Source organism: Capra hircus, chromosome 2 (genome assembly GCF_001704415.2).
Source record: "Capra hircus breed San Clemente chromosome 2, ASM170441v1, whole genome shotgun sequence".
Taxonomy (NCBI): Eukaryota; Metazoa; Chordata; class Mammalia; order Artiodactyla; family Bovidae; genus Capra; species Capra hircus.
Window position 1 is genome coordinate 4,290,492 of NC_030809.1, and position 27,355 is coordinate 4,317,846.

The following is a 27,355-nucleotide window of genomic DNA, read 5'->3' on the forward strand; positions in this document are numbered from 1 at the left end:
GATCCCCCTGACTTGAGGGACTCAAACAGAGCCCTGGCGGGGCTCTTAAGAAGATCACGGAAAGATCTGTTAAATGAAAGCAGTTCTAAGAAACAAACACTTCCTTCACCAGTTTCTTGGTTCTCTTAAACTAAAAATGTTTACTACCCAAAATCCTGTTGTTCCACTTCAATTTTGACAACTTCATCTCACAAAGAAGAAAAAAAATACATAAGTTCCAGATTACTCAACTGGATGACGGTGTTTTCGTAAGGAATTTCCTTCAAATAGCTCATCTAAATAACTATTCTTTTTTCTTTGCAACATTTTGCCAACTAAAAATTGGCACCTGCCATCTGCCTCCATAAGGACTAAATCAGACTGCTGCAGCCACTGACCTTCAACACACCCTGAAAGGAGTTCAGGGTGGAGATCAAGAATGAGGCCCTCTGTGCTCTGGGAAAAACTGGCAGAACAGGCCTTAGGAAGACAGTTTCAGAAGAAGCAACTCTTACACCTCACAACTAGAAAAGCACTAAAATTATTTGTGGTGATGTCTGCTCCTCATGACTAGCAGTAACCTTCATGAGACTAGCAACAATCTTCTCCAAAACACTGTGTGCTTGATTGAATGTACTCCCCTTTCACCAAAAATCACTATACACTGATCCTCCCTGCTGCCTCTCTGCAGCAGTTTCTCAGAGCTATCTAAGATGCTGTCTCCAGGGCTTTTAATCCTCATTTGGCCGCAAGTAAAACTTAACCCACAACTCTCACCTTGTGCATCATTTTTAGTCAACAGTTTATGGAAACAATTGTTACTAAACATCTATGGAAAGTTATATATGTACTACAGGACTTTAGAAACATCAAAACATCATCCAGCACCAAACTGTTTCATAAAAAGAAAAAAAAAAATGAGATAAAAGCATTGAAAGGATACATGATTGGAAAGGTAGCCACTGACAAATAATGTAATAAAGGAGAACTGAGGAATCTATTCACTAATTCTAACTAATCAAAACTGACTCTAACCCTTGATTTAATTCTTTCTGGCCAAAGCAAACAGCTACAGATGGGAAGAAAAAAAAAAAATGGGGGTCTTCATTCAACTTTGAGTCTTAATTACAAAAAAATATATATATATATATATCCCAGGACATAAAATATTTTCCCTAAAAAAATCTCTTTTCTGTATGCCTTCAACATTTGTTTTCAACAGTACTGCTTTCATTACGCAAGCCTCTCTATGCCTTGTTTCGAATCATGAGCATCTCCTTCTCCATGAAACTCTCAGGGTTTAGGTCCGAGGAGATGTCTTAAATACAGACTTCAGCCAGTCATATTTAAATGAGAAATAGTACCACTTCCATACAGGGTATCTGGAAACGTATGGAGGTATTTTTTTCATTTTGTTTCTTAAACTGTCACTGTAGGAATTCCACTGGCATGTATTAACCCAAAGGTTGCTAAAGGAACTGCAATATAGAGAGCAATTTTTCATAACTGGTTATTCCATCCAAAATGCCAATACTAATTCTATAGGAAAACAAGCCAAACTGGCCCCTCCATCCATGAATACAAGATGCATACTCTTCCTAACGAAGTCCTCAAAGGCATCCCATAACACTGGTTCAAGCTTCCTGATGCCCACAGTCCCACTCCAACCACTCTCTCCCCTGCTCCAACGTCTCCAAAGTAGCTACTGCAGCAGCCTGAGCCAATGCTGTATATTTCCTTACTTAATTCTGTGAGGCACAAGGGAAAAAAATTTAATTTGTGTTTAAAAAGGAAGAATATCAGAGTAAAAGCAGCCAGCTACCTTAAGTTTTCGGATCCAAAAGCAATGCTCTGGGTTTATGTTGTATCTCAATAACCCATCTTCAAGAACCAGTGTGGGTTTCTTGATAATGGATAAATAATAAATATACACACATATATAGTTCTACCTTTTAATGGTTGAAATATGCTGGAATTTCACAACCATCATCCTACAGATAAATAAAGGACTGATCTGACAATACATTTTCTGAGACACATTACACATGAAAAATGATTTCAGGATAGAAATTCATCTTTTCTCAGAAAGATTTCTTAAAAGTTTTGCTTGGTTGTTAAATTTTTTAAAAAGATAAAATGCATCACAAGCCTTTAGACTCAGAAGAAAGTTTTTAAGAACTAGATTTTCCCAAAGCTGACAATATACAAAGGTTTAAACATCCCAATTTGAGGACCATTGCAACCGAACTCAAGTAATAGAAACACTAAGCCTTGTATCAAGGCCCTCAGAAACTTTTTTTGCTGAGTCACTAGTTTTTTCACTCTGTGTCTTCAACAGAGATCTTTCAACTTTCTCTCTGTCAGGAATTTCTGGCTTTATCCCTGATTAAAATGTAAACCTTGACTCTATGGCTCTTGAGTAGATTTGCTATTTTTTTTAAAAATGTATAATCAACCTTTTTTAACCTAAGAGGTTATCTTTTTTCATAATTAGTAATCTATCCACCAGATTCATAGTATATGCCAAACACTCCACTAATCATGTTATTTGTATTTTCTCACACATATCTTCGCATTAGTCCAAGGAGGGTACTGATACTATCCCCGTTTTGTAGATGAGAAAACGGAGCCTGAGAGCAGTCAGCACTTTACCCAAGACCACCAAGCTATAAACCGAGGTCCAGCTGACACCGAATTCCAAGCTCTTAAAGCACTTCAACAATGCTACCTTTATCAAGTAAAAACTACCCCAAGTTTTATTTCTTTATCAATCCCAAAGAACTGCCATCCATTTCATACAACCACCTCTGAGTCCTCCTGCAAATATCTTTTCTAACACCTCAGAATTTATTTGGTTTTTACATCGTCTAGATTGGAAAACCGTATTTTGAGAAGTAGAGCCTTTTATTAAATCACTGCTAGACAATTAAAGGCTTCAATTAAGTAACATCCAATACGATACCATAGGTAAACACTGCTAATATTTCTTTCATTTTATCAAACCATACTAAGTTGCATGACAATATTAAAAATAGCTAACACTTACTGGCTGCTGATTTTATGTCAGATGACTTACACATATTATCTCTAATGTAAAGGGTATTTATCCCCACTTTACACACAAGGAAACTGAGGCTAAGAAAAAGAACTGCTTAACTCAGCCAGTTACACAGTAGATCTATCAGATTTAGAATTTAGATGAGCCTAGGCTCTTTCTACCATAAAATGAGAAAATGTTTCAGAATACTTTGGAGAAAAACCCTGTAACTCTTTTTCTTTCTCTCAAACCATTCCCTCTAGTATATTCCTGCTAAATAAACTAGTGTCTGCACACACATTTTTGAAATTTTAATTTACATAATAACTTCATTTAAAAGAATAGGCTAAAAATAAATAAGGTATCAATTTTCTATATTTGCTAAAAATAAAGGTAACTATGCAGCAAATGAATGTATATTATTGTTTGTCAATTTATTAGGTCTACGTTAGTAACTGAGATTAAGTGGTTTTAGAAATACTAGTACTATTATATACACATCAATACAAGTTACATCAGAAAGTTAGTTAACAGAAAACTCTTAGAATGTTGCCTATTCCATTCAGCTAAATTTAAACTTACTGCAGATATCCACAAAATCTGTAAGGGCTTAATATATCTAAACACTTTCAAAGTTCTCTATAAATTCAGAGCAATTTTTTTTTTTTTTTGGAAAGTAAAGAAACTATTATTAAACTGTGTTGTAAAAAGAAAAAAATTGGTTTGCTAATAACAAAATGCTATGAAATCAGTGAAAAATAAAAACTGTATTAAATCAGAGCAAAACGACTCTTTTTTGGGGGGTGGGGTCAACCCACAAGGCATGTAGGATCTCAGCCCTCCAATCAGGGGTGGAGCCTGCACCCTCTGCATGGGAAGTGCAGAGTCTGGACCACTGGACCACCAGGGAAGTCCTGAAGCCACTCCTGAAGAGGAGCTTGAGTGGGTCCATGGAATGGCAGCATTCTCAGAGCCAGAAACTACTAAAGCCCCCACCTACTAGTTCAGGGTAATAGTGAAGGGGCAAGGGTACAGTACCTGATGATGGGCAGGTCGAGGCCCCGCTGCAAACTGAGAAAAGGAGGGAAAACAAACACAAAAGGAAAGGCACAAAGAGTCAGAAACACCACAACAAAAAACCAAAATTTCACACAATATGCTGAAAGAAATAAAACCCACAAGAAGAAAAAAAACACAAACAGTCAAAGCTTTGCTGCAGGACAGTGACAGACAGGTACTGAGAAGATTCAACAAGTTAACACCTCTATCAGAAATAGTTTGCCATTTATCAGCTGGGAGAGAAACAGCTAAGCTGTTATGCACATAAGAGTGCTTCTCTGATAGGAATTTTTTTAAAACCCTAAAATAAAACAAAAGAAAGTTTGAAACACTAAGTGGTTATATTAAGACAAACATATGAAAAGTCAACTATGCTTATGCAACTGATAAAACTGGAGGGAATGAGAAATGCTTTCCCATTACAAGAAATAGCCAGGAGGTAATTATAATGTCCAGCAGAAAATAAAGAATGTAACAGGACAGAGTTCAGATTTATTTAAGTTAAACAGGGTATCTCACATATGAAATGGAAATTTCACTATCTTCGTTTCTTGGAGTTAAAGACTAAAATTTGTCATATATATTATAAATATATAAACATATAAACAAATAAATATTTATAATATATAAATGTAAATATATAAATAATTATATATATTTAAATTCGATGAACTAGTAAAGTTTAATACCAGGCATATCGAAGCAGAGGTAAAGAACACCATCCTTTAACATGATTAGTCAAAGTGGTACTCTTACAAGCTCAAGAAGAAAAAAAAGAGTAAGAGAAGTCAAATCTCTCAATTACTATGTAGACACAACAGCACAAGATTGCATACTTGTACCTGCTGCTATCTGATATCGAACAAAAACAAAAGAAAACAAAACTTTTTAGGTAAACCACAGAGCATTTGAAAGAGGATAATATATATTCCAACTCTTACTTTCCCTAACTGAGAATGGAGGAAAAAGCTTTTTCACCCATAAAATTTTAAATACAAAATCTCTAGGATCAAATAACTCATCAGAGCAAAATCAGACTTTCAATGTGATTTTACTAAAAAGAAAAGAAAAATTATTCAGGCACCTACTGGCTACCTACATGTTAACTACTGAAATGTTAACCATTCTATTTAACAGTTAAAAGAAAATATTTAGTAAGCCGTTTTGAATGCAAACTACACAAGGGTTTTATTTAAAACATTTAAGGAGCTAAAATATGTATCTTCTTTCAGTTGTTTAATTTCCAATAGAGCCTTCCTTCCATTAGCGTGTTACTATGGGTGAGCAAGACTGAAGATGAACTAAGAAACAAGTCCCTGTACTCAGAATTTAAGTTACCAGAATTATTTCCTCAACTGTCACTATTGAATATTAAAAATTTTCAGGAAATTGCAGTAGGTCACATGCCACAATGTAGGAGATGAGTGAAGACAGCTCTAATCAAGAATTTACCTTAGAAGCTAAAATGTTACCTATTGCTCAAGTAATGAAAACTGTTTTAACACATTTTGAAATTATTCAGTATAACTTAACAAGCTCTCCATGCCTTATAGGATCAGGGCATGTTAGCCAGCCATTATTCTTGCTAAAAACCATGTAAAGTAGTTTTTCAGAATGATGATAATGGCAGCAAGATTTCTTACAAAACATTTTCTCTTCAAAGAAACTGAAGTCTTATATTTTCAGTTCTCCAACTATGAAAAGAAAACAGATCATACCTCTAACTATGGACATCAAGTTTCAAGAAAAGGTAATATTACCCATGTGGTATTCACATAGAGGGTGGGAGTATGATGTTTCTTCATGACACTTTTGAAGGAAATGGGAGAGAAGGGCCATGTGAAAAAATTAACCTTAGTACAGTAGTACCTGTCTTATCACTGTTCCACAGAAAGGCCCCATTTTTAGGCTCTACAATAAAATTGAAACTTTATATATTTGGAATATTCCAGTCAAAAGGGAACTTCCTATGAGCCTTATACCTTGTACCTTATAAAATTATACAAATATTAAAAAAATAAAAGTTAGTGGGAAAGTACCCTAGTCTATTTTGCACTAGTCACCATTGGCTATTGAGTTTTTCATTTGTAATGACAATAGTCTTAATCCTACAGGTAACTGTAAGCAACAGAACAAACTGTAATTGCTGCTGGCTTATATTAAAAATAAAAACTTATGCTTCTTTTTTCTAGGAGGGGTTTTTAAGATGGTAAGGACTGTAGATACTAAGGAAAGCAGCCTTCTGTGAACTCAGATCCAATGTTAACGCCACCCACGCTCCCTCTCACCCACTCACTCATCTGGGCACAGTTGGTAACTGAGCATGACCAATATTTATTGACATACCTTTGGCACTTAGCACCACAGAATATAAAAATAACCAATGGTTACAGGTTATTGCAAAAGCCAAACTGTCCCCCTCCCCCCATTAGGCATTCAATGATTTCACTATTTTGGAGGCTAAATAAATTACAGTTAAAATAGTTCCAATACAACCAGAAAATGGAACAGATAGATAGTTTTTCAATTTAATTTTCTTTTTTTACTTTTAAACAAAACTGCCAACAACATACAAGTATCAAGCAGAAATACAGGCACAAAGATCACCTCAAGGAGGGAGGGGGGCCACTTGAAGCCAGTTGGATTGCAAAGGCAGCTGTCCAGGGAAGAACAGAAAAGCCTAAACTGTGCAATTGCCAATGGCCCATTAATGCAGAAATAGAATGGAGTAAGCTTTAGCTGCTCTACAAAGCCATGGGAAAAGTCCCTTCCTGAGTGCAACAGCTTACCTCTCCTCACCAGTTGGGGTAGCTGTGGGATGGATGAGACTGGACTATGGCAACTTGGGATGTGAGAAGAAAATGCAATCCTGCCAAATTCCAAACCCAACTTCACCCTCCCAGCACCAACACAAACGAAATAAAGAAAACTGGACCCAAAACAACAAGCAAGAGCAGCGCAGGGTCTGCTAGTCTTGCACTTGTTTTGGGGTATGTGATGGAATGTTATGTGTGTGGTTTTTAGTAATGGGGTGGTAATGGTCACTAGCAGAGCAGATGGCAAAAACTGCATAGAGGATAGTATCTGAAGATAGTTTATGACCACAGAAAATGGCTGACAACTATAGACAGTTTTCCCTTTGATAACCAATTATAAAATGAAAGAGGGAAAAAGAAGCCTTTTAAAAAGAAATTTAATCTCTTAAAATCAAATTCATCTCAAAGGGATATCCCTCTAAACCCCAAATTACTCCTATCTAATTCCCAATAGAGAAGACCCACCCAATTTGTTATTCTTTTCCCCATAATGCCTGGCAAAAACGGCCATGCCAGGTTAGACTTTCAGAGAGGATGCAATCAATGCACCTGTGTTCATCAGCCAATAAATGGATGTGGTCAAAAATAATGCGTGCCGGAGGCACCACTGCCTGCAAGAAGTACAGTTTGTTATATTGCTTACAATGCAGTATTTTATCCAGCCTCTTCCAGCCAAGGACCTGTAAACGGGAGTCTGTTCCAAAACCTTCCTCCTCTTCCAGTTGTCTGTGCAATGTATTGGCACTGTTCTGCTGGGCTGTCAAAAAAACTGGTTTAGAGATGCAGCTCTTCAGTCAGGTTTTGCGCCAGTTCTAACCATGTAAATTCTTTTCTTTCCCAATAATTATACAAGGCGTAGAGGGGTTAAAAAGGCCATAGAATTCTTTGCAATAACAGCTTACCATAATGTTCCATGTTTAGTGATTAGAACTGGGGCCTATCTAAAGTAATCTGGCGAGATCTCAAGGCCCACTCCAAGTGGTCAAGTGTCCACATTCCCAAACCACTCTCAGAACAAAACTTGCATCAGACATCTTGTTGACCATTGCAGCAAAAAAGTAAACAAACAAACAAAAAAAACTAGACAAGCAAACAAGCAACTAGGACCAAAGTCCCACCTCTTTAGAATGGTTCCTCCACCCCCGGGGGAGAACCAGGATCTAAGAAAAGGGATTGAAGAAGAGGGCAACAGGGAAAGGAAGGTAGGAAGAGGATAAAAGAGAGATTACATCTTGGAGAAGTCTATGACCTTGCAGTTCTTTGAGGAATTCTGTCATCTACTTCAATATTCCTAAATTCATGCATAAAATCAAATGAACAGAAGCTAATGCAATGAAATAGTCCTGTACTACAGGCAAAAAAGCAAAGGTGGAGAACCAAAAGAGGATCCCTGTACTCAAGAAAAACACAGAGCGGAGATACAAGTTGGGGTGTGAGAGACAATGAGATGTTACAGAAGCGTCTACTAGCAAACGCTACTCATGCAGGGCAGGAAACACCATTCTCAGGAAAGGACTGCTGAAGCCACTGCACACTTTTGTGAAACAGAGGATGAACCTTGAGTAAATTCTCTGTCTTTGCCATACTTATTGCAATCCATGTAAAAGATGAGCAAAGAGGATGACAGCATTTATACTTCTACGACAATTTATCTACCATCTGAAGAAATAAATACACCACTGGTGTAAGTCATGCATATGTCCATACAGTCAAATAGTTAGAACCGATCTAGTAATACTGATTCAAAAGTTGTACTTCCCTAGGCACTGGAATGTCAGAGTCCAATTAATGAAATGCAATTTATTTTCAAAATCATGCTTTACATGTCTCCTGAATTTTGAACGGTACAAACAACAACTCAAGAGCTGAAATGAAGTGAACTTGAACGCAACCAGAACTTGAATGACACAGAAAAGTAAAAGGACAAAAAAAAAGGGGGGGGGGGGAAGGCTCCATTTGTTCTTTTCTTAATAAATTTAAATAATTCCCATAGAAAAGGTCTAAAAATGCAATGCTATCCAGTAATAACAGTAATAATAATTTTAAAAACTGTCTTTGTAATAAATCTCTAAAATCAAATAAAAATATGAACCAAAAGAACCTAAGCTACAACAAACACAAACTTAGGTGGAGAACATTTTCTAGAACAACCTTCTACTTACTTACCGGAGAACGGGTTTGAGGTTGTGAATTCATTGTCTGAGGAGCTTGAGGATAGACCAACGTGGTTGGACCTGCATTCTGTCCAGAGGGATAAGGGGTCTGTCAAGGAATGACAAGAACAGTATCATACTGTGAGTAAATATGGCACAGGTAACTTAATTCCAAAGAGTTTAAGAGTTTAGAAAAGTGTTCATTCATGTGGTTTACAGCTCTGTTTTTAAAGACCTAACTTTATCACAATATCCAGCAATTCAGAATCAGTGCAATCTTTGTAGAATTTATCTTAAATCTCTAATGAGAAACAATTCCATCACACAACTCAGAATGGTGAGCAATTTAAAACTGATGAATAATTTATTTCAGACTGGTTGACTACAGTTAACTGATGCCTCAGAAAGTGAACCTGCAGATAACGTGGGGAACACTACCTTACTTTCAATATATAGTTAGTGGTATATTGCAGCCATGAAATTAAAAGACACTTACTCCTTGGAAGGAAAGTTATGACCAACCTAGATAGCATAGTTACCACAGATTTTACTTATACTTTTCCGTTTCAAATACCTTCAAAGTTATCACAAAGACTCACTTCTCCAAGGATGTGTACATGAGTACTTTATATTTACATGGCAGTCCAGTTCACTGTAGAAGTTTACAAGAGGTACAGACATAGTCTCCTTTTCATTACTATTTTCAAGTGTCAATGAAAGCTCCTAAGTTAGTAATTTTTATTAACTGGACGTACTGACAAAAAATAGGAAATGGTGGTAACTGACAATCTGTTAAAGAAATGCCAGTGAAGGAAGACAAGCTAATCAAAACACACGTTGTACTGCATATATAACCCTTAAGAATAATCTATTTAAAAAACACTAACTGGGACAATTAAAGATAGAAATTTGAGAATGAATTCCATGTAACACAGAACATACTAAGAGCATCTTAGGTCCAGATGCTGACAGTTTTCAAAATAAGGGTATGTGAAAAAAATTAGTAAGAAGTTTCAATTTTCAAAATATGAAAGAAGGAAATTAAGCAAACAATTATAGAATTTAGAGAGCTCTTAATATGCTTCACACACAATTCAAAGCACTTCGCACACTACATGGAGATGAAAGGTTAGCATTCCTGCTTTAAAACGCTCACTTCCCCTTAAATAAATAATAACAGAAAGACGAAATTCATACTGTGCATGTGTGCAGACACACACGAATCTAATTTAAAAATTAAGCAGCCATAGCCTTTCAAGCACCTATCAGATCTGATACTCACCCAATTTAAAATAAGCTTGTACATTTACTCCACAATTCCATCTCAAAAAATTTACCCTAAGGATAAATTCATGATGGCAAAGAATAAAGAAGAACTACATATTCCATTTATAAAAGAGAGGTTAAAGTACACTATATTCAACCAAGGAGAGAATGTAGTGTAATTTTTGAGGTAAGAAAAAAATGAGGAAAATCTATATAAACTATCATGGAAAGATATCTATAATATTAGTGCAATAAGCAAATCACAGAATTAGAATAAAAACCCTGTTTGTACAGTATTTTTCTATATATACAAACAGGATACTTAAAAAGATGTCTTGGGAAGATATATAGCACACTTAAAATTGCTATTTCACAGAAATGTTACTGAAAGAGGGATATACGATACAAATTGTAGGTTTTATTTTATATACTGTGTATCAAAAGCACAGCTGATTTTATTGTGCTTCACATTATTTCGCTTCACAGATACTTTCATTTTTACAAATTAAAGGTTTGCAGGAACCCAACATTAAGCATGTCAATCTTTTTTTTATTTCAAGTATAGCTGACTTACAACGTTGTATTAGTTTTCAGGTGATTCAGTTATATATATCTACACGTAATTACTTTTCAGAGTTCTTTTTATTGCAGGTTATTACAAGATACTGAATATGGCTCCCTGAACCACACAAACGTGATTATCAACTCTATTTTCCCAAGATCACTTGCTCATTTCACGTGTCTGTGTCACATTTCGGTAATTAATTCTTGGCATATTTTAAACTTTTTCATTACTATTATTATATTTGCTACGGTGACTTGTGATCGGTGATCTTTGACGTCACTATTACAATTGTTGTGGGGCAGTATGGATTGTGCCCATGTAAGTCACCAAACTTAATCCACCTGTGCTGTGTGTATTCTGACAGCTCCACTGACAAGCTGTTCCCCTTTTCTCTTCCTCTCCTTGGGCCTCACTATTCCCTGAGACCCAACAGTACTGAAATCAGGCTAATGAATAACCCTGCAATGGCCGCCAAGCAGTCAACTGAAAGGAAGAGTCCCATTTTCTCATTTTAAGTCAAAAACTAGAAATGATGAAGCTTAGTGAGGAAAGCATGTCAAAAGCCGAGATTAACATGAGTCTGGCCTCTTGCGCCAGTTAGGCTGCAAACGCAACAGAAAAGTTGGTTCTTGAATGAAATTAAATCTACAATTTCATTAGCTACATGAATGGCAAGAAAACAAAACTGCGTTCTTGCGGATGCGGAGAGAATTTTAGTGGTCTGGAAACAAGACTGGTCACAACATTCCTTTAAGCCAAAACCTAACCCAGAGCAAGGTCCAAACTCTCTTAAGTTCTATGAAGACTAAGAGAGGTGAAGAATTTGGAGGAGGAAGGTATGAAGCTAGCAGAGGGGGCTGGTTCATGAGGTTTTAGAAAAGAAGCTGTCTCCATAACATACAAATACAAGGTGAAGCCACACGTGCTGACGTGGAAGCTACGGCAACTTACCTATAATATCGAGCTGAGGTAAGGAATGAACGGCAGATTTTCAGCGCAGACGAAACTAGCCTTCCAGTGGAAGAAGATGCCGTCTAGGCGGTGCACAACTAGAGAGGACGTTCAAAGCCTGGTTTCAAAGGACAGCCTGACTCTCTTGTCAGGGGTTAATGCGTCTGAAGTCCCTGCTTGTTTCACCACTCTGAAAATTCTAGGGCCTTAAGAATTCTGCTATATATACTCACTCTACTTGTGCTCCATACACGGAACAACCAAGCCTGGAGAGCATGTCTCTGGACAATATTGTTTACTGAATGTTCTAAGCCCACTCTTGAGATCTAATGCTCAGGAAAAAGATGCCTCTCAAAATATTATGGTATGTTAACAATGCACCTGGTCATCCAAGAGCTCTGAAGGAGATAAACAGACTTATGATGTTTTCATGCTTACTAACATGACATCTGTTCTGCAGCCCATGACTCACAGGGTAATTGTGACTTTCAAGTCTTACTATTTAACAAATACATTTCTTAAGAATATTTAGCTGTCACAGACAGTGATTCCTCTGCTGGATCTGGGCAAAGCAAACTGATAACCTTCTGGAAAGGATTCATTATCCTGGGTGCCATGAAGAATCTTCATGAATGATGGGAAGAGGTCAACATATTAACAATAATAACAATAACAGGAGTTTGGAAAAAGTTGATTCCAACCTTCGTGGATGACCTTGAGGGGTTCGAGAGTTCAACAGAGGAGTCACTGCCGATGTGAGAGAACTAGAATTAGAAGGGGAGCCTGGAGATCTGACGGAATTGCTGCGATCTTGTGATGAAACTCTGACAGATGAGGAACTGCTTTCTATGGCTGAGCAAAGAAAGGGTTTCTTGAGATAGACTCTAGTCCTGGTAAAGATCAGGGAAGATTGCTGAAATGACAATTAAAAGATTTAGAATACTGCAAAAAGTTAGATGATGAATTGGGAGCACATTTTGAAAGGAAAATGGTCTACTGTGGGTAAAATGCTATCCAGCAGCATGGCATGCAACAGAGAAGCTCCTCATGAAAAGGAGTTGACTGAGCAGCAAACATCAATGTTGTCTTATTTTGAAAAACTGCCACAGCCACCTCTAATTTCAGCAACCAGCACTGTAATCGGTCAGCAGCCATCAACCTTAAAGCAAGATCCATCAACCTTAAAGCAAGATCCATCAACAAAAAGATTATGACTTTCTGATGGCTCAGATAAAGCTTTCAATAAAGTACAGCTGACTGTTGAAAAAACGGTCTGTGTGGGTCCAATTACATGTGTGTATTTTTCATTAACTACTACAGTGCCTCGTGTATAGGCAAGTCATTATGCTGTACACAGTACTGATACAATGCTGTTTGTCAATTATATCTTAATAAAACTGGGGCAAGTAAGTAAATACTACAGTACTACACAATCTGGTTGGCTGAATCCGAAGAGGTCGAACAAAGGATACAAAGTGCCCATTATGGGACTTGAGCATCTATGGATTTTAGAATCTGCAGTGTGTCCTGGTCTCCAAAGTTGTTCTAGGGTCAACTATATTTTTTAATTAAAGTATGTACATAGACTTTTTTTTTTTTAGACATAATGTTATTATTACACACTATGGACAAGTCATGTATGCATGTGACAGCTGGACTATAAAGAAAGCTGAGCACCAAAGAATTGATGCTTTTGAACTGTGGTGTTGGAGGAGACTCTTGAGAGTCCCTTGGACTGCAAGGAGATCCAACCAGTCCATCCTAAAGGAGATCAGTCCAGAGTTTTCACTGGAAGGAGTGATGTTGAAGCTGAAACTCCAACACTTTGGCCACCTAATGCAAAGAGCTGACTCACTTGAAAAGACCCCAAAGCTGGGAAAGACTGAAGGCAGGAGGAGAAGGGGACAACAGAGGATGAGATGGCTGGATGCCATCACCGACTCAATGGACAAGAGTTTGGGTAAACTCCGGGAGTTGGTGATGGACAGGGAGGCCTGGCGTGCTGTGGTCCATGGGGTCACAAAGAGCTGGACACGACTGAGCAACTTGAACTGCACTGAATGGACTACAATATAGTGTTAACATACCTTTTATATGGACTGGGAAGCCAAAGAATTGGTGTGGCTTGCATCACTGCAATATTTGCTTTACTGTAGCACTCTGGAATCAAATCCACAATGTTTCTATGCCATGCCTGTATGTGCTCTTCTTTTTTCATGAATCAGAAGAATTGGCTACTTTTACAACAGAAACCCACTGAAGGTAACCTCTGTTTTTCAGTTTCCCTTCATGTGACAGGAACAGTATAAGCCAACTCGAAAATTCAATACAATGTCTACATTTTGCGCACTTCTTTAAATATTTCTGGAAAACAACTGAAATATCTTCTCAGAAATCACAATGAAAACTAAATCAAAAAGATTTATGGAAATTTAATACAAAGAAAAGACTATGCTGTGCCTAAATGTGGCCAATAATATGGCTTCTAGTTTTATAAGCTTCAAGAAATTCACAATTTAATCAACAGTCAGATATGCTGTTCAGTTCAGTTGCTCCGCCGTGTCCAACTCTGTGACCCCATGAATCGCAGCACGCCAGGCCTCCCTGTCCATCACCAACTCCCAGAGTTCACTCAGACTCATGTCCATCGAGTCAGTGATGCCATCCAGCCATCTCATCCTCTGTCGTCCCCTTCTCCTCCTGCCCCCAATCCCTCCCAGCATCAAAGTCTTTTCCAATGAGTCAACTCTTTGCATGAGGTGGCCAAAGTACTGGAGTTTCAGCTTTAGCATCATTCCTTCCAAAGAACACCCAGGACTGATCTCCTTTAGAATGGACTGGTTGGATCTCCTTGCAGTACAAAGTATTTACTCAATCACAGAGTATATTCCTTTGTAGTCATTAAAAAAGATACAGAGAGGCATTTGATGATATGGAAAGAATGATATTTAGAGAGAATGTTCAAATATGCACATATATAGACAGAATGTACTGGTAGCATTTCAAAGCACTAGGGAAATATCAAAATTACTTTATACATTGTGTTGGGATAACTAGATAGTCATCTGATAGAAAGGTAGATATATACCCTCAACTCATGGCACTAAAAGAATTTCAGACTGATTAAAAATGTTAGAATGTATACTATGACACTTTAATGGTACTAGAGGCAAATCTCTCTCTATCATCTTAGGGATACTGCTTTTAAAGTCTGAAAAAAAGACTATCTGCTGCTGCTAAGTCACTTCAGCCATTGTTATAAAAAGTTCTCTTTGTTTTAACAAACTGATTTATAACTATGTATATACATATATAACATACATGCATTAATTGGCTTCCTTGGTGGCTCAGTCAGTCAAGAACATGCCAGCAATGCTGGAGACCTGATTTCGATCCCTAGGTCAGGAAGTTCCCCTGGAGAAGGGGATGGCTAGCCATCCCACTCCACTATTCTTGCCTAGAGAATTCCATGGACAGAGGAACCTGGAAGTTTATAGACCACTGGGTCACAGAGAGTCAGACACGGCTGAGTGAGTAACACTATAGGCATAAATACATGCAAGATGTGTTTCTTCATTTTTCTTAATTTGCTATTACAGGATATAAGTAGTGAGAAACTCTTCTATCAAATAAACGTGTGACATCTAAATCTGGCCAGAGAAGTAAAGATAATACCTTAAAGACTAGACCAGCACTTTGACCATGGTGGCACCCACAATGCTTCCAAGCACCTTCAACAGCCAATGAATTGTCTTCCTGACAGGTACACAACCAGTGTAAACAGAAATTTCTGTGATGAACTGAAACTCTATAACCACTGGTTTACTTAAATTTTATTCATACACATTTTAATCATTTAGAATTTCACCAGTTTTACACGCACCCAGTTTTTGTGTATATTTAGTTCTCAGCAATTTTATCACATTTATAGTTTCTATAATCCCTGCTATAGTTACAATACAGAAAAGATTCTTCACAAAGATCCTTTGCATTACCCTACAGTAGCCACAGGAACCCTCTTTCCTTCCTTCCTTCAACTCTCCTGCACATAACCCTTAGCAACCACTAACCTACTCTCCGTGTCTATAACTTGGTCATATAGAGATGTCATAAAAATGTAAGGAAGCAAGGAAAGAAGTTTTAGAAGATGTCTTTTTAATATACTGTGTGACCAATGAGAGAACAAAACACTTTCACAGTATACTGGGGTTAGATGGTTGTATCAAGAAAAAGTATTTATAAGATTGTTTAAGTAACAAGTTGAATTAGGTGCTTTTTCAAAGTAGTGCCGTTTTTCACTTGAAAGAATAAATAACAGCCGAACTACACTTACCTAGACTTTGATACATGACAGACAGTCTATTGAAAAAGAACAAAGTGAGCTTGTCACAAAGAACATTGAAAGTACTTGTTACCAATGATAAAATTCAACCTTTCAAATGAAAATTCAAATTTCAGAAAATGTGTAACTGTCAGCACATTCCCAACATGTAGACTTTCCAGGTGAGAATGTGTTTTTTTAATATTGTATAATAAACAGTATGTGAAATATCTACATAACTCAGTCAACCAATATTTTTCAAATGACCCATACACGATCATATACAAAACACACAAACGAAATAATCAACTCAAGTGCAAGATGGACTAACAGATTTTAACGTAACAGAGCACTAGAAGTTCACTAATATGATTCAGATTCCATATTGCAACTAATGTTTAAGAAACTATCGCTTTCAGTTTCTGAGAAAGCTGTATAAAGTACGCCTGCCTCCCTTTCCCAATCACAGGCCTGTGAAGACTCTTTTCTCATAGACTTCAACTGAAATAACACTGTATGTAACAGATTGAGGGCAGATGCAGACACAATTGCAGTAACTTCTACTAAGCCAGACACTTAAAAATCTGCAACGCTTTGAATAATACAATCCTGCTCATCAACTTTATTTTGGAAAACATTTTTTCATAAAAATACATTATTCATGCTTACAAACTAGGTTTATTTGAAAATTCCTCACTTTTAAATTTTAATACAATATTAACAAATGTAAAACAAAAAATATTGAGAAATCCAAAAATTTTTATTTAAGTGTATAAAGAAGTCTTAAACCAGAAAGTTTGAGAACACTGACTCAGATAAATGCTAGAACAGAAAGGGATCTTCCTTTACTTCTTGCAAATAAAATGTTAAACATGCATACTGCTTCCCTATCCTGAAGTTTCTTCCTCAAAACTAAACTTTTCCACATTAATGTGGTTTACTGTGAACCTAAAATAATTTCCATCCATACTGTTTCCAGGAACACTGAGCTCCACATAACCACATTCAAAAGAACATGAAATATAGTGGTGTTTTCCTCTGTTTCTCCCTGCCTCAACCCTTACCTGGTCCGGCACAATCTGGAGGAAGATATCCAATTCCCAGCTCCTCCTTTAAGACAGAAAGAAAAGGGCTTAACTGGCTTGCACCATTCTGGCTTGCCTGGAGCTGGCCTGAGGGGGCTGGCTTCTGTCCCCTGACTCAGAGCACTGACAGGGGCAGTGGCATGGCATGGGTATAAGTCTGGGCTGCTGAAAGGAGTGGCACCTGCTGAATACAGGAGGGACATTCAGACCTGCAGGCACCTGGGCAAGAGGTGATACAGAAGGACACAACAGAAACGGAACACTTAAGGCCCTCAGAAGGAGGCAGGGTCAGACCGACAAACCACAACATCGGAAGGAGCATGTATCCTGTAGGACTGGGGGGAACCACACATGCAAGCCCAGGGAAGATGTGTGCACAGAAAACGCCTGAGAAGACCTTGAGCCTTTACTGGGCTGACAGCTGCTAGTCTTCCCCTGCAAGAAGCCAGTTTTCAACTTTACTGGATGGTATGGCTGTTTTTTTCAAATGCTCAATTATCAACAGAAGATTACAGGCATATAAATAAATAGGGAAACATGGCACATTCAAAGGAACACAAGAAATCTCTAGAAACTGACCTTAAAGAGAGACACACTGGGGAGTTACTTGACAAAGATGTTAAAACAATTGTCTTGAATATGCTCAGTTAACTACAGGAAAACAAAGAAACCTAAAGAAAATTAGGAAAACAATATACAAACAAAATGAGGATATTAACAAATAAATAAAAACTATAAAAACAAGTTTACAATCTCTGGAACAGAAAAATACAATTGGCTTTTAAAAATTCACTTGAAAAAGTCAACAGCAGATTCAAAGAGGCAGAAGAAAGAACTGGTGACCTTGAGGAAAAAAGCTTTGAAATTATATCAAGACTGAGAAGAAAAATTTTTAATATAATGAAAAAAAGTAAATAGAGCCTAAGGAACTTATAATAAGGGACCCATTCAAAAAACTAATATATGTATTATAGAGAAGACAGTAAGGGTAGAGGGTTTATTTGAAAAAATCATGGCTGAAAATGTCCCAAATTTGAGGAAAGACAAGGACATACAAATAAAAGAGACTCAATGAAGTCTAAGTGAAATACATTGTAATCAAACTCTTAGAGGGAAAGAAAAAAACACCTGCTAAATAAGAATTCTATATTGCACAAAAGTGTCCTTCAAACATGAGGGAGAAATTTCCAGATAAAACCTGAGGGAGTTCGTTCTCACAAGACTTTCCCTGCAAGAAATGTTAAAGAGAGTCTTTATACTGGAAACAAAGGTACATAAAAAAATAACAAGAAGCCATACAGAACTAAGAAATTCTCCAGTAAAAGGAAAAACATGGGCATATTAAAAAAAACCTTTATTATTTTCCTTTTGACTCATAACTCCACCTATTATTACTTTATAGGACTTAAAAACATAGAAGAAATTATAAAGATATGCTAATCGATACATAATATATAATGATCCAATCTGTGACACCATTATGATAAAGTGAGAGGAGGCATAGGTGTAAAGAACTATTTGCAAGTAATTGAAGTTAAGTAGTTATTAGCTTAAAATAGAATGTTACAACTGTGGGATGTTACACGTACTCCCCACTGTGGCCAAAAAGCAAATATTTGTAGAATATATACAAAAGGAAATGAAAAGGGAATTAAAACATATCACTACATAAACAAAATTAAATGAAAAGCAAGGTAATAAAGGAATAAATGACTTAACACCACCAACAACTAAACAGAGCTCTAAGTCATGTGGGAAAAAAACAAAATGGCAACTGTGAGTCGTTCTCTATCAGTAATTAAGTTAAACACAAGTAGATTAAACTCCTGGGTTTAATCCCTGGGTTGGGAAGATCCCCTGGAGGAGGGCATGGCAAACAACTCCAGTATTCCTCCCTCAAGAATCCCCATGGACAGAGGGCTGCACTCCACGGGGTCACAAAGAGTAGGACACGACTGCACGGCCAAGCACAGCACAGATCAAATTCGTGTAACTGAAAGAAAGGTTGGCAAAATGGATTTCTAAAAAATAAGATTCAATGACATCCTTTCTACAAAAGATTCACTTTGGACCTTAAAACCCACAGATCGAAACTGAAAGAAGGAAAAAGATATTCCATGCAAAGTAACCAAAAGGGGGCAGGGATAGCTATACTAATATCAGCCAAAACACACATTAAGTAAAACACTGTCACAAGAGACAAGGGCATTATAATGTCAATTATAAAATTGGCATGAAAATGTCAATTCACCAGCATATAACACCTATAAACATATACTCATCAAGATCAGAAATTCTAAATTTACAAAGCACCCCCTGACAGAATTAAAGGGAAAAAATAGTTCTACAATAAAAGTAGGAGACTTCAAAGCCTCCTTTTCAATAATGGATAATAGAACCTGAGTTGGGGGGGAGGGGAGAATCAATAAATAGAACCAACTTGGGACTACCCTGGTGGTCCAGTGGTTAAAAGTCTCCCTGCAATTGCAGGGAACATGGGTTCGATCCCTAGTCCAAGAATCTCCCACATGTCACGAAGCACCCAACCCACATACGGCAACTACTAACACCAGTGAGCCTAAGCTGGACACCTCAACTCGAGAAGCCGCAGCAGTGAGAAAGCTGTACACCAAGACAAAGAACAGTCCCACTCGCCGCAACGGGAGAAGACCTGGCACACAGCAATTAAGACCGGCACAGCACAATGTAACTAAATTAATCGATTAAGAAAAATGGAGGACTGAAACCAACGGCAGACCACCTGAATCTAAAAGACGCGGGCACTGCTGCGATCCCACACAGCAGACAGGCCTCCCTAAGTGCACACAGACTATTCTCGATGACACAGCGCATGCTGGGTCGCAAGATAATTTTCAATGGGTTTCTTACCCTACATTTTCTGATCACAATGGAATGAAAGTAGAAATCAATAGCAGATAGAAAATACAAAGATGTGAAAATTAAACAGTGCAGTCTTCAATAACCAGTGAGTCAAAGAAGAACTCACAAAGGAAATTAGAAAATATCTTGAGACAAAAGAAAATGAAAAGACAACAAATCTAAATTTATAGGACGCAGCAAAACTGCACTAAAAGGGAAATTTAACGGCTTCTGGTTCAAGATGGAGGAAAGAAGAAAACATGCTCTTCTCCTGCGAGAACACCAAAATTGCAACTAGCTATTCAATAACCATCAACAGGAAGATGCTGGAACCCAACAAAAAAGATACCCCATGACCAAGACAAGAAGCTGCAGTGAGAAGGCAGGAGGGGTGTAATCACAATAAAACCAAATTCCATACCAGGTGGGGGGTGACCTACAAACTGGAGAACAATAATTTCAAAGAAATTATCCCGCTGTTATGAAGGTTCTGAGCCCCATGTCAGGCTTCCTAGCCTGGGGATCTGACAAAGGGACTGGGAATTCCAAGGAAATCTGACCTTGAAGACCAGTGGGATTTGCTTACAGGACTTCCGGAGGACTGAGGAAAACAGAGACTCCAGCCTTGGAGGGCACAAACACAATATTCTATGTACCAGGACCCAGGCGAAGGGAACAGAAACACCACTGAGACTGAACCAGATCTACCTGCTAGTGCTGGAGGGTCTCCGGTAGAGGCACAGGTCAGCAAGGGCTCACCACAGGGATGGGGCGCTGGCAGCAGCGGTCCTGGAAGATGACCCTTGGCATGAGTCCTCTTGGAGATCACCATTATCTCTACCATGGAGCCCACAGACCTAAGGACTGGCCAAAAAAACACCAGGGAGGGAGCACAACCCCACCCATCAGAAGGTAACTGGATTAAAGCTTTACCAAGCAAGGCCCTGCCCAACGGAGCAGGACCCAGTTTTTCTCACTGCCAGTCCCTCCCAACAGGAAGCTTACACAAGCCTCTCAGCTTTCTCCATCAGAAGGCAGACAGAAGAGACAGAAGTACAATCCTACAATGACTAAAACAAAATCATATTACAGAAAGCTAACCAGCATGAAAAAGCAGAAAGTTATGTCCCAAATGAAGGGGCAACATAAAACCCCAGGAGCTGACTATGGCTCAGATCATGAACTACTTATTGCCAATTTCAGACTTAAATTGAAGAAAGTAGGGAAAACCACTAGACCATTCAGGTATGACCTAAACCAAATCACTTATGATTATACAGTGGAAGTGAGAAATAGACTTAAGGGACTAGATCTGATAGATAGAGTGCCTGATGAACTATGGATGGAGGTTCGTGACATTGTACAGGAGACAGGGATCAAGACCATCCGCGAGGAAAAGAAACGCAAAAAAGCAAAATGGCTGTCTGAGAAGGCCTTACAAATAGCTGTTAAAAAGAGAAGGTAAGGCAAAAGAGAAAAGGAAAGATATTTCCATTTGAATGCAGAACTCCAAAGAATAGCAAGGAGAGATAAGAAAGCCTTCCTCAGCAATCAATGCAAAGAAATAGAGGAAAACAACAGAATGGGAAAAACTAGAGAGCTCTTCAAGAAAATTAGAGATACCAAGAGAACATTTCATGCGAAGATGGGCTCGATAAAGGACAGAAATGGTCTGGACCTAACAGAAGCAGAAGATATTAAGAAGAGGTGGCAAGAATACACAGAAGAACTGTACAAAAAAGATCTTCATGACTCACATAATCACGATGGTGTGATCACTCACCTAGAGCTAGACATCCTGCAATGTGAAGTCAAGCGGGCCTTCGAAAGCATCACTACAAAGCTAGTGGAGGTGATGGAATTCCAGTGGCGCTATTTCAAATCCTGAAAGATGATGCTGTGAAAGTGCTGCACTCAATATGCCAGCAAATTTGGAAAACTCAATAGTGTTTTGCACTGGACTAGGAAAACCACAGGACTGGAAAAGGTCAGTTTTCATTCCAATTCCAAAGAAAGGCAATGCCAAAGAATGCTCAAACTACCGCACAATTGCACTCATCTCACATGCTAGTAAAGTAATGCTCAAAATTCTCCAAGCCAGGCTTCAGCAATACATGAACCGTGAACTCCCTGATGTTCAAGCTGGTTGTAGAAAAGGCAGAGGAACCAGAGATCAAATTGCCAACATCCGCTGGATCATGGAAAAAGCAAGAGAGTTCCAGAAAAACATCTACTTCTGCTTTATTGACTATGCCAAAGCCTTTGACTGTGTGGATCACAATAAACTGTGGAAAATTCTGAAAGAGATGAGAATACCAGAACACCTGACCTGCCTCCTGAGAAACCTATATGCAGGTCAGGAAGCAACAGTTAGAACTGGACATGGAACAACAGACTGGTTCCAAATAGGAAAAGGAGTATGTCAAGGCTGTATATTGTCACCCTGCTTATTGAACTTATATGCAGAGTACATCATGAGAAACGCTGGGCTGGAAGAAGCACAAGCTGGAATCAAGATTGCCAGAAGAAATGTCAATAATCTCAGATATGCAGATGATACCACCCTTATGGCAGAAAGTGAAGAGGAACTAAAAAGCCTCTTGATGAAAGTGAAAGAGGACAGTGAAAAAGTTGGCTTAAAGCTCAGCATTCAGAAAACGAAGATCATGGCATCTGGTCCCATCACTTCATGGGAAACAGATGGGGAAACAGTGGAAACAGTGTCCAACTTTATTTTGGGGGGCTCCAAAACCACAGCAGATGGTGATTGCAGCCATGAAATTAAAAGATGCTTACTCCTTGGAAGAAAAGTTATGACCAACCTAGATAGCATATTGAAAAGCAGAGACATTACTTTGCCAAGAAAGGTCCGTCTTGTCAAGGCTATGGTATTCCAGTGGTCATGTATAGATGTGAGAGTTGGACTGTGAAGAAAGCTGAGCGCCGAAGAATTGATGCTTTTGAACTGTGGTGTTGGAGAAGACTCCTGAGAGTCCCTTGGACTGCAAGGAGATCCAGCCAATCCATTCTAAAGGAGATCAACCCTGGGATTTCTTTGGAAGGAATGATGTTAAAGCTGAAACTCCAGTACTTTGGCCACCTCATGCAAAGAGCTGACTCATTGGAAAAGACTCTGATGCTGGGAGGGATTGGGGGCAGGAGGAGAAGAGGACGACAGAGGATGAGATGGCTGGATGGCAACACTGACTCAATGGACATGAGTCTGAGTGAACTCCGGGAGATGGTGATGGACACGGAGGCCTTGCGTGCTGCGATTCATGGGGGACATGACTGAGCGACTGAACTGAACCGAACTGATTTCATTTTGGGGTACTTAAACTAGTCAGATTTAAAGACAGAAAATGGAACGGCTGCTGCCCAGTGGTAAGGGAAGGGGGGTTTGGTGGCTATAATTTAATTGGTACACAGTTCCAGCTGTACAAGATAAAGGAGTTCTCGAGATAAATAGTACTAATATTGCACAAATATGTGGATGTAAGTAATACCTTGAACTGTACACTTTTAAATAGTTGAGATAGCAAATATTCTATGTATTTAACATTAACACAATTTTTTAAAAATATAAGCATCAAAAAACATCACAAAGTCTAATCACAAGTTTGTTTCAACAGCATATATTCAACATCATCAATTAGTTGTCTGACTAATACGAATCTCTCCACATATACTTAAATATACCTGCTTATTTGTATCTTGTTGAATTCTAAGAGATACTTGATCAAATAGACCTCTCTGAACATAGATAACTTGATATGGCACTATAATCCACCCAGAACTCATGAAGGGTAGCTAGTTATAAAAGAAATCACCTTATACAGATTTGAAATCATCATTTATCAGTCTGCACAACACACAATGACTTTTATATATTTCAGTGATGGGAAAGCCCAAGGTCTTATCATTTATTTCCAAGAAAGGAGAGTAACACAGAGAATGAGACCCAGGGAGAGTATACATGTAACCATGTCATAGAGAGGTATTAACTGAAAATAAAACAAAATTCCCCCTACTCCACTGGACATCTTCAATAAACAGTACTACAGGAAACAGCCCAGATAACATTAATTCTGAGAAACAACCAATTTTTCACTTATATGGAATAACAAATAGCCAATTCAATTGCTGGAATTACTTTCAGATGGTGTTCAAGTCAGGCTCCATTTATATGGACTTAATTAGAAGGTATGTATATTAAAACACCATTTTAGGTACATTAAATTCCTAACGACTACACCAACTAAAAGGATGCTAAAATAGAAATCCAAGTAAATATTCAAAATAAAAACAAATCCTCTCATGCTTGCTTAATATCTTCTGAAACACAAAATTAAAGATTAAAACAGTACAATAATTGTTTAATTCACAATTTACTTTATTCATCCACCATAAAAAGCTGTGTATTTCCCACTTTATATGTAGTATAAAGCACTGCATAAGCAATATAATCCTATGGACTACTAGACCTAATCAAATATTCATACATAGTTAAACATTATTGTAAACAGAATGCTGGCACCTATTTCTTCTTAATGAATCCATTTTCCTTTTGAAATAATCTGACTCAAGTTCACATGCTGTACTTCGAAGGCAAACATTCCAAATGTCAAAAAGAATAAATCATAGTGACTCATTGCTTCCCAGACAAATGAGCAGATTATGATTACTAGATATGTTCAGGCTTCCCAGGGCTTTCTCTTTCAGAGCCATGCATATAAATAGGTACACAGGGTAATAATAATCACATTTCACACACTGAAGGACTCAATTACAGTAACCAGTGGTGCAAATCCTGAGTACAAGGTAAGCAAACTCAAGAAAATCAAAGTAAAACTACTAATATCATAATTTAATATTAAAGAAATCTAGCAAATACACATCATTACTGTTCCTATGTCAGAAAGGCATTTGTTTTTTAACTTCAGAAAAAGGAACAGTTCCTATATAGAAAATTAGAACATGAACACATCAATGATGGCCCTGAAGCAGCCAAAATGAGTATATATTCATAAAACAAGCTAAAATGTAACTGTGCAGAATTATTTTCTGGACAATTAGAAGTTTATCTTCTTTCCCTAACCTTTCATTTAAATACCAAACTTTTGATCTTTACACTTAAAGAAGTGAAATAGTACTGGCCAGCTATAACATTCAGTTATCTATAATGCAAAACACTCACTGGTGTCACTCTATGATGATTTTTTAAGGATACTACATGAAAATTTCCTACAAGTTATTTTTAGACCATCACTGGCCTGGTTAAATAAACATTGCCCCTGCCATGTAATGTGACTCCCCTAGCACTTATTCTGCTGATAATAAACAGACATCACGCACACACTCACATGAGACAGGTTTAGGAAACAGCTGAGTCACCTACCAAAGGGCTTGCTGCTGCCAGTGCCTCAGGGGAACTTTCTGTCTCACCACAACACTGGCTGCTTCCCCTATCTGCACTAGCAAATAACAATTCCCTCATACTTCAGTAATATCAAGCAGTTAAGGACAAAACTCATTTTAGGAATCCCATAGCTCTAGCCCCACCCCAAAGAACACACCGAGAATTTCTGACAACAGTGACAGAAAAACAAAGAAAAGCAAAAATAGGAAGCTAATTAGGTTGGCAAACTTCATCTCAATTAGGCCAGTTTACTCTGGAGAGAAATGTTTCACTCCAGCTAACAGGGAGAAACTTAACCACTGCGCTATTAACAGAGCTGCTTTTTTGTGACACTATCAACACAATCAAAAGAAGAGAGGCGAAAGGCCAAAGAGAAAAGGAAAGATAACCCACGTGAATGCTGACCAAAATACCAAGGAGAGATAAGAAAGCCTTCCTCAGTGCAAAGAGATAGAGGAAAACAATAGAATGAGAAAGACTAGAGATCTCTTCAAGAAAATCAGAGAAACCAAGGGAACATTTCATGCAATATGGGCACAATAAAGGACAGAAACAGTATGGACCTAACAGAAGCAGAAGATACTAAGAAGAGGTGGCAAGAATACACAGAAGAACTGTACAAAAAAGATCTTTATGACCCAGATAACCACAATGGGTGTGATCATTCACCTAGAGCCAGACACCCTAGAATGCAAAGTCAAGAAGGCCTTAGGAAGCATCACTACCAACAAAGCTAGCGGAGATGATGGAATTCCAGTTGAGCTATTTCAAATCCTAAAAGATGATGCTGTGAAAGTGCTGCACTCAATATGCCAGCAAATTTGGAAACTCAGCAATGGCCACAAGACTGGAAAAGGTCAGTTTTCATTCCAATCCCAAAGAAAGGCAATGCCAAAGAATGTTCAAACTACTGCACAACTGTACTCATCTCACATACTAGCAAAATAACACTGAAAATTCTCCAAGCCAGGCTTCAACAGTACATGAATCATGAACTTCCAGATGTTCAAGGTGGATTGAGAAAAGGCAGAGGAACCAGAGATCACATTGCCAGCATCCACTGGATCATTGAAAAAGCAAGAGAGTTCAAGAAAAACATCTACTTCTGCTTTATTGACTATGCCAAAGCCTTTGACTGTGTGGATCACAATTAACTGTGGAAAATTCTGAAAGAGATGGGAATACCAGACCACCTGGCCTGCCTCCTGAGAAATCTATATGCAGGTCAAGAAGCAACAGTTAGAACTGGACACGGAACAACAGACTGGTTTCAAATTGGGAAAGGAGTATGTCAACGCTGTCTATTGTCACCCTGCTTATTTAACTTATATGCAGAGTACATCATGAGAAATGCCAGACCAGATGAAGTACAAGCTGGAATCAAGAATGCTGGGAGAAATACCAATCACCTCAGACATGCAGATGACACCACCCTTATGGCAGAAAGCAAAGAAGAACCAAAGAGCCTCTCTTTGAAAGTGAAAGAGGAGAGTGTAAAAGCTGGCTTAAAACTCAACATTCAGAAAACTAAGATCATGGTGTTTGGTCCCATAAATTCATGGCAAATAAATGGGGAAACAATGGAAACAGTGAGAGACTTTATTTTTGGGGGCTCTAAAATCACTGCAGATGGTGACGCTTGCTCCTTGGAAGAAAAGTTATGACCAACCTAGACAGCAAATTAAAAAGTAGAGATATTACTTTGCCAACAAAGATCTGTCCAGTCAAAGCTATGGTTTTTTCAGTAGTCACGTATGGATGTGAGAGTTGGACTATGAAGAAAGCTGAGCACTGAAAAATTGATGCTTTTGAATTGTGGTGCTG

The 27,355-nt window shown here is 38.1% G+C and overlaps 1 protein-coding gene across 13 annotated transcripts in view; it reads right to left on the reverse strand.

Moving 5' to 3' along the window:
• The window catches only part of EIF4G3 (eukaryotic translation initiation factor 4 gamma 3), a 354,292-nt gene that overhangs the window by 167,195 nt on the left and 159,742 nt on the right, over window positions 1–27,355 (reverse strand). For 4 of the 13 annotated variants that reach the window (XM_018055145.1, XM_018055143.1, XM_018055150.1 and 1 more), the window contains exons 2-5: window positions 17,212–17,257; window positions 9,058–9,153; window positions 7,535–7,648; window positions 4,055–4,087 (exon numbers count right to left, since the gene is read on the reverse strand). In XM_018055145.1, coding sequence (XP_017910634.1) covers window positions 4,055–4,087; window positions 7,535–7,648; window positions 9,058–9,153; window positions 17,212–17,257 — 289 coding nt within the window. The remainder of the gene's footprint in view (window positions 1–4,054; window positions 4,088–7,534; window positions 7,649–9,057; window positions 9,154–17,211; window positions 17,258–27,355) is intronic. The other 9 variants (XM_018055176.1, XM_018055170.1, XM_018055165.1 and 6 more) reach the window with 5 other exon arrangements.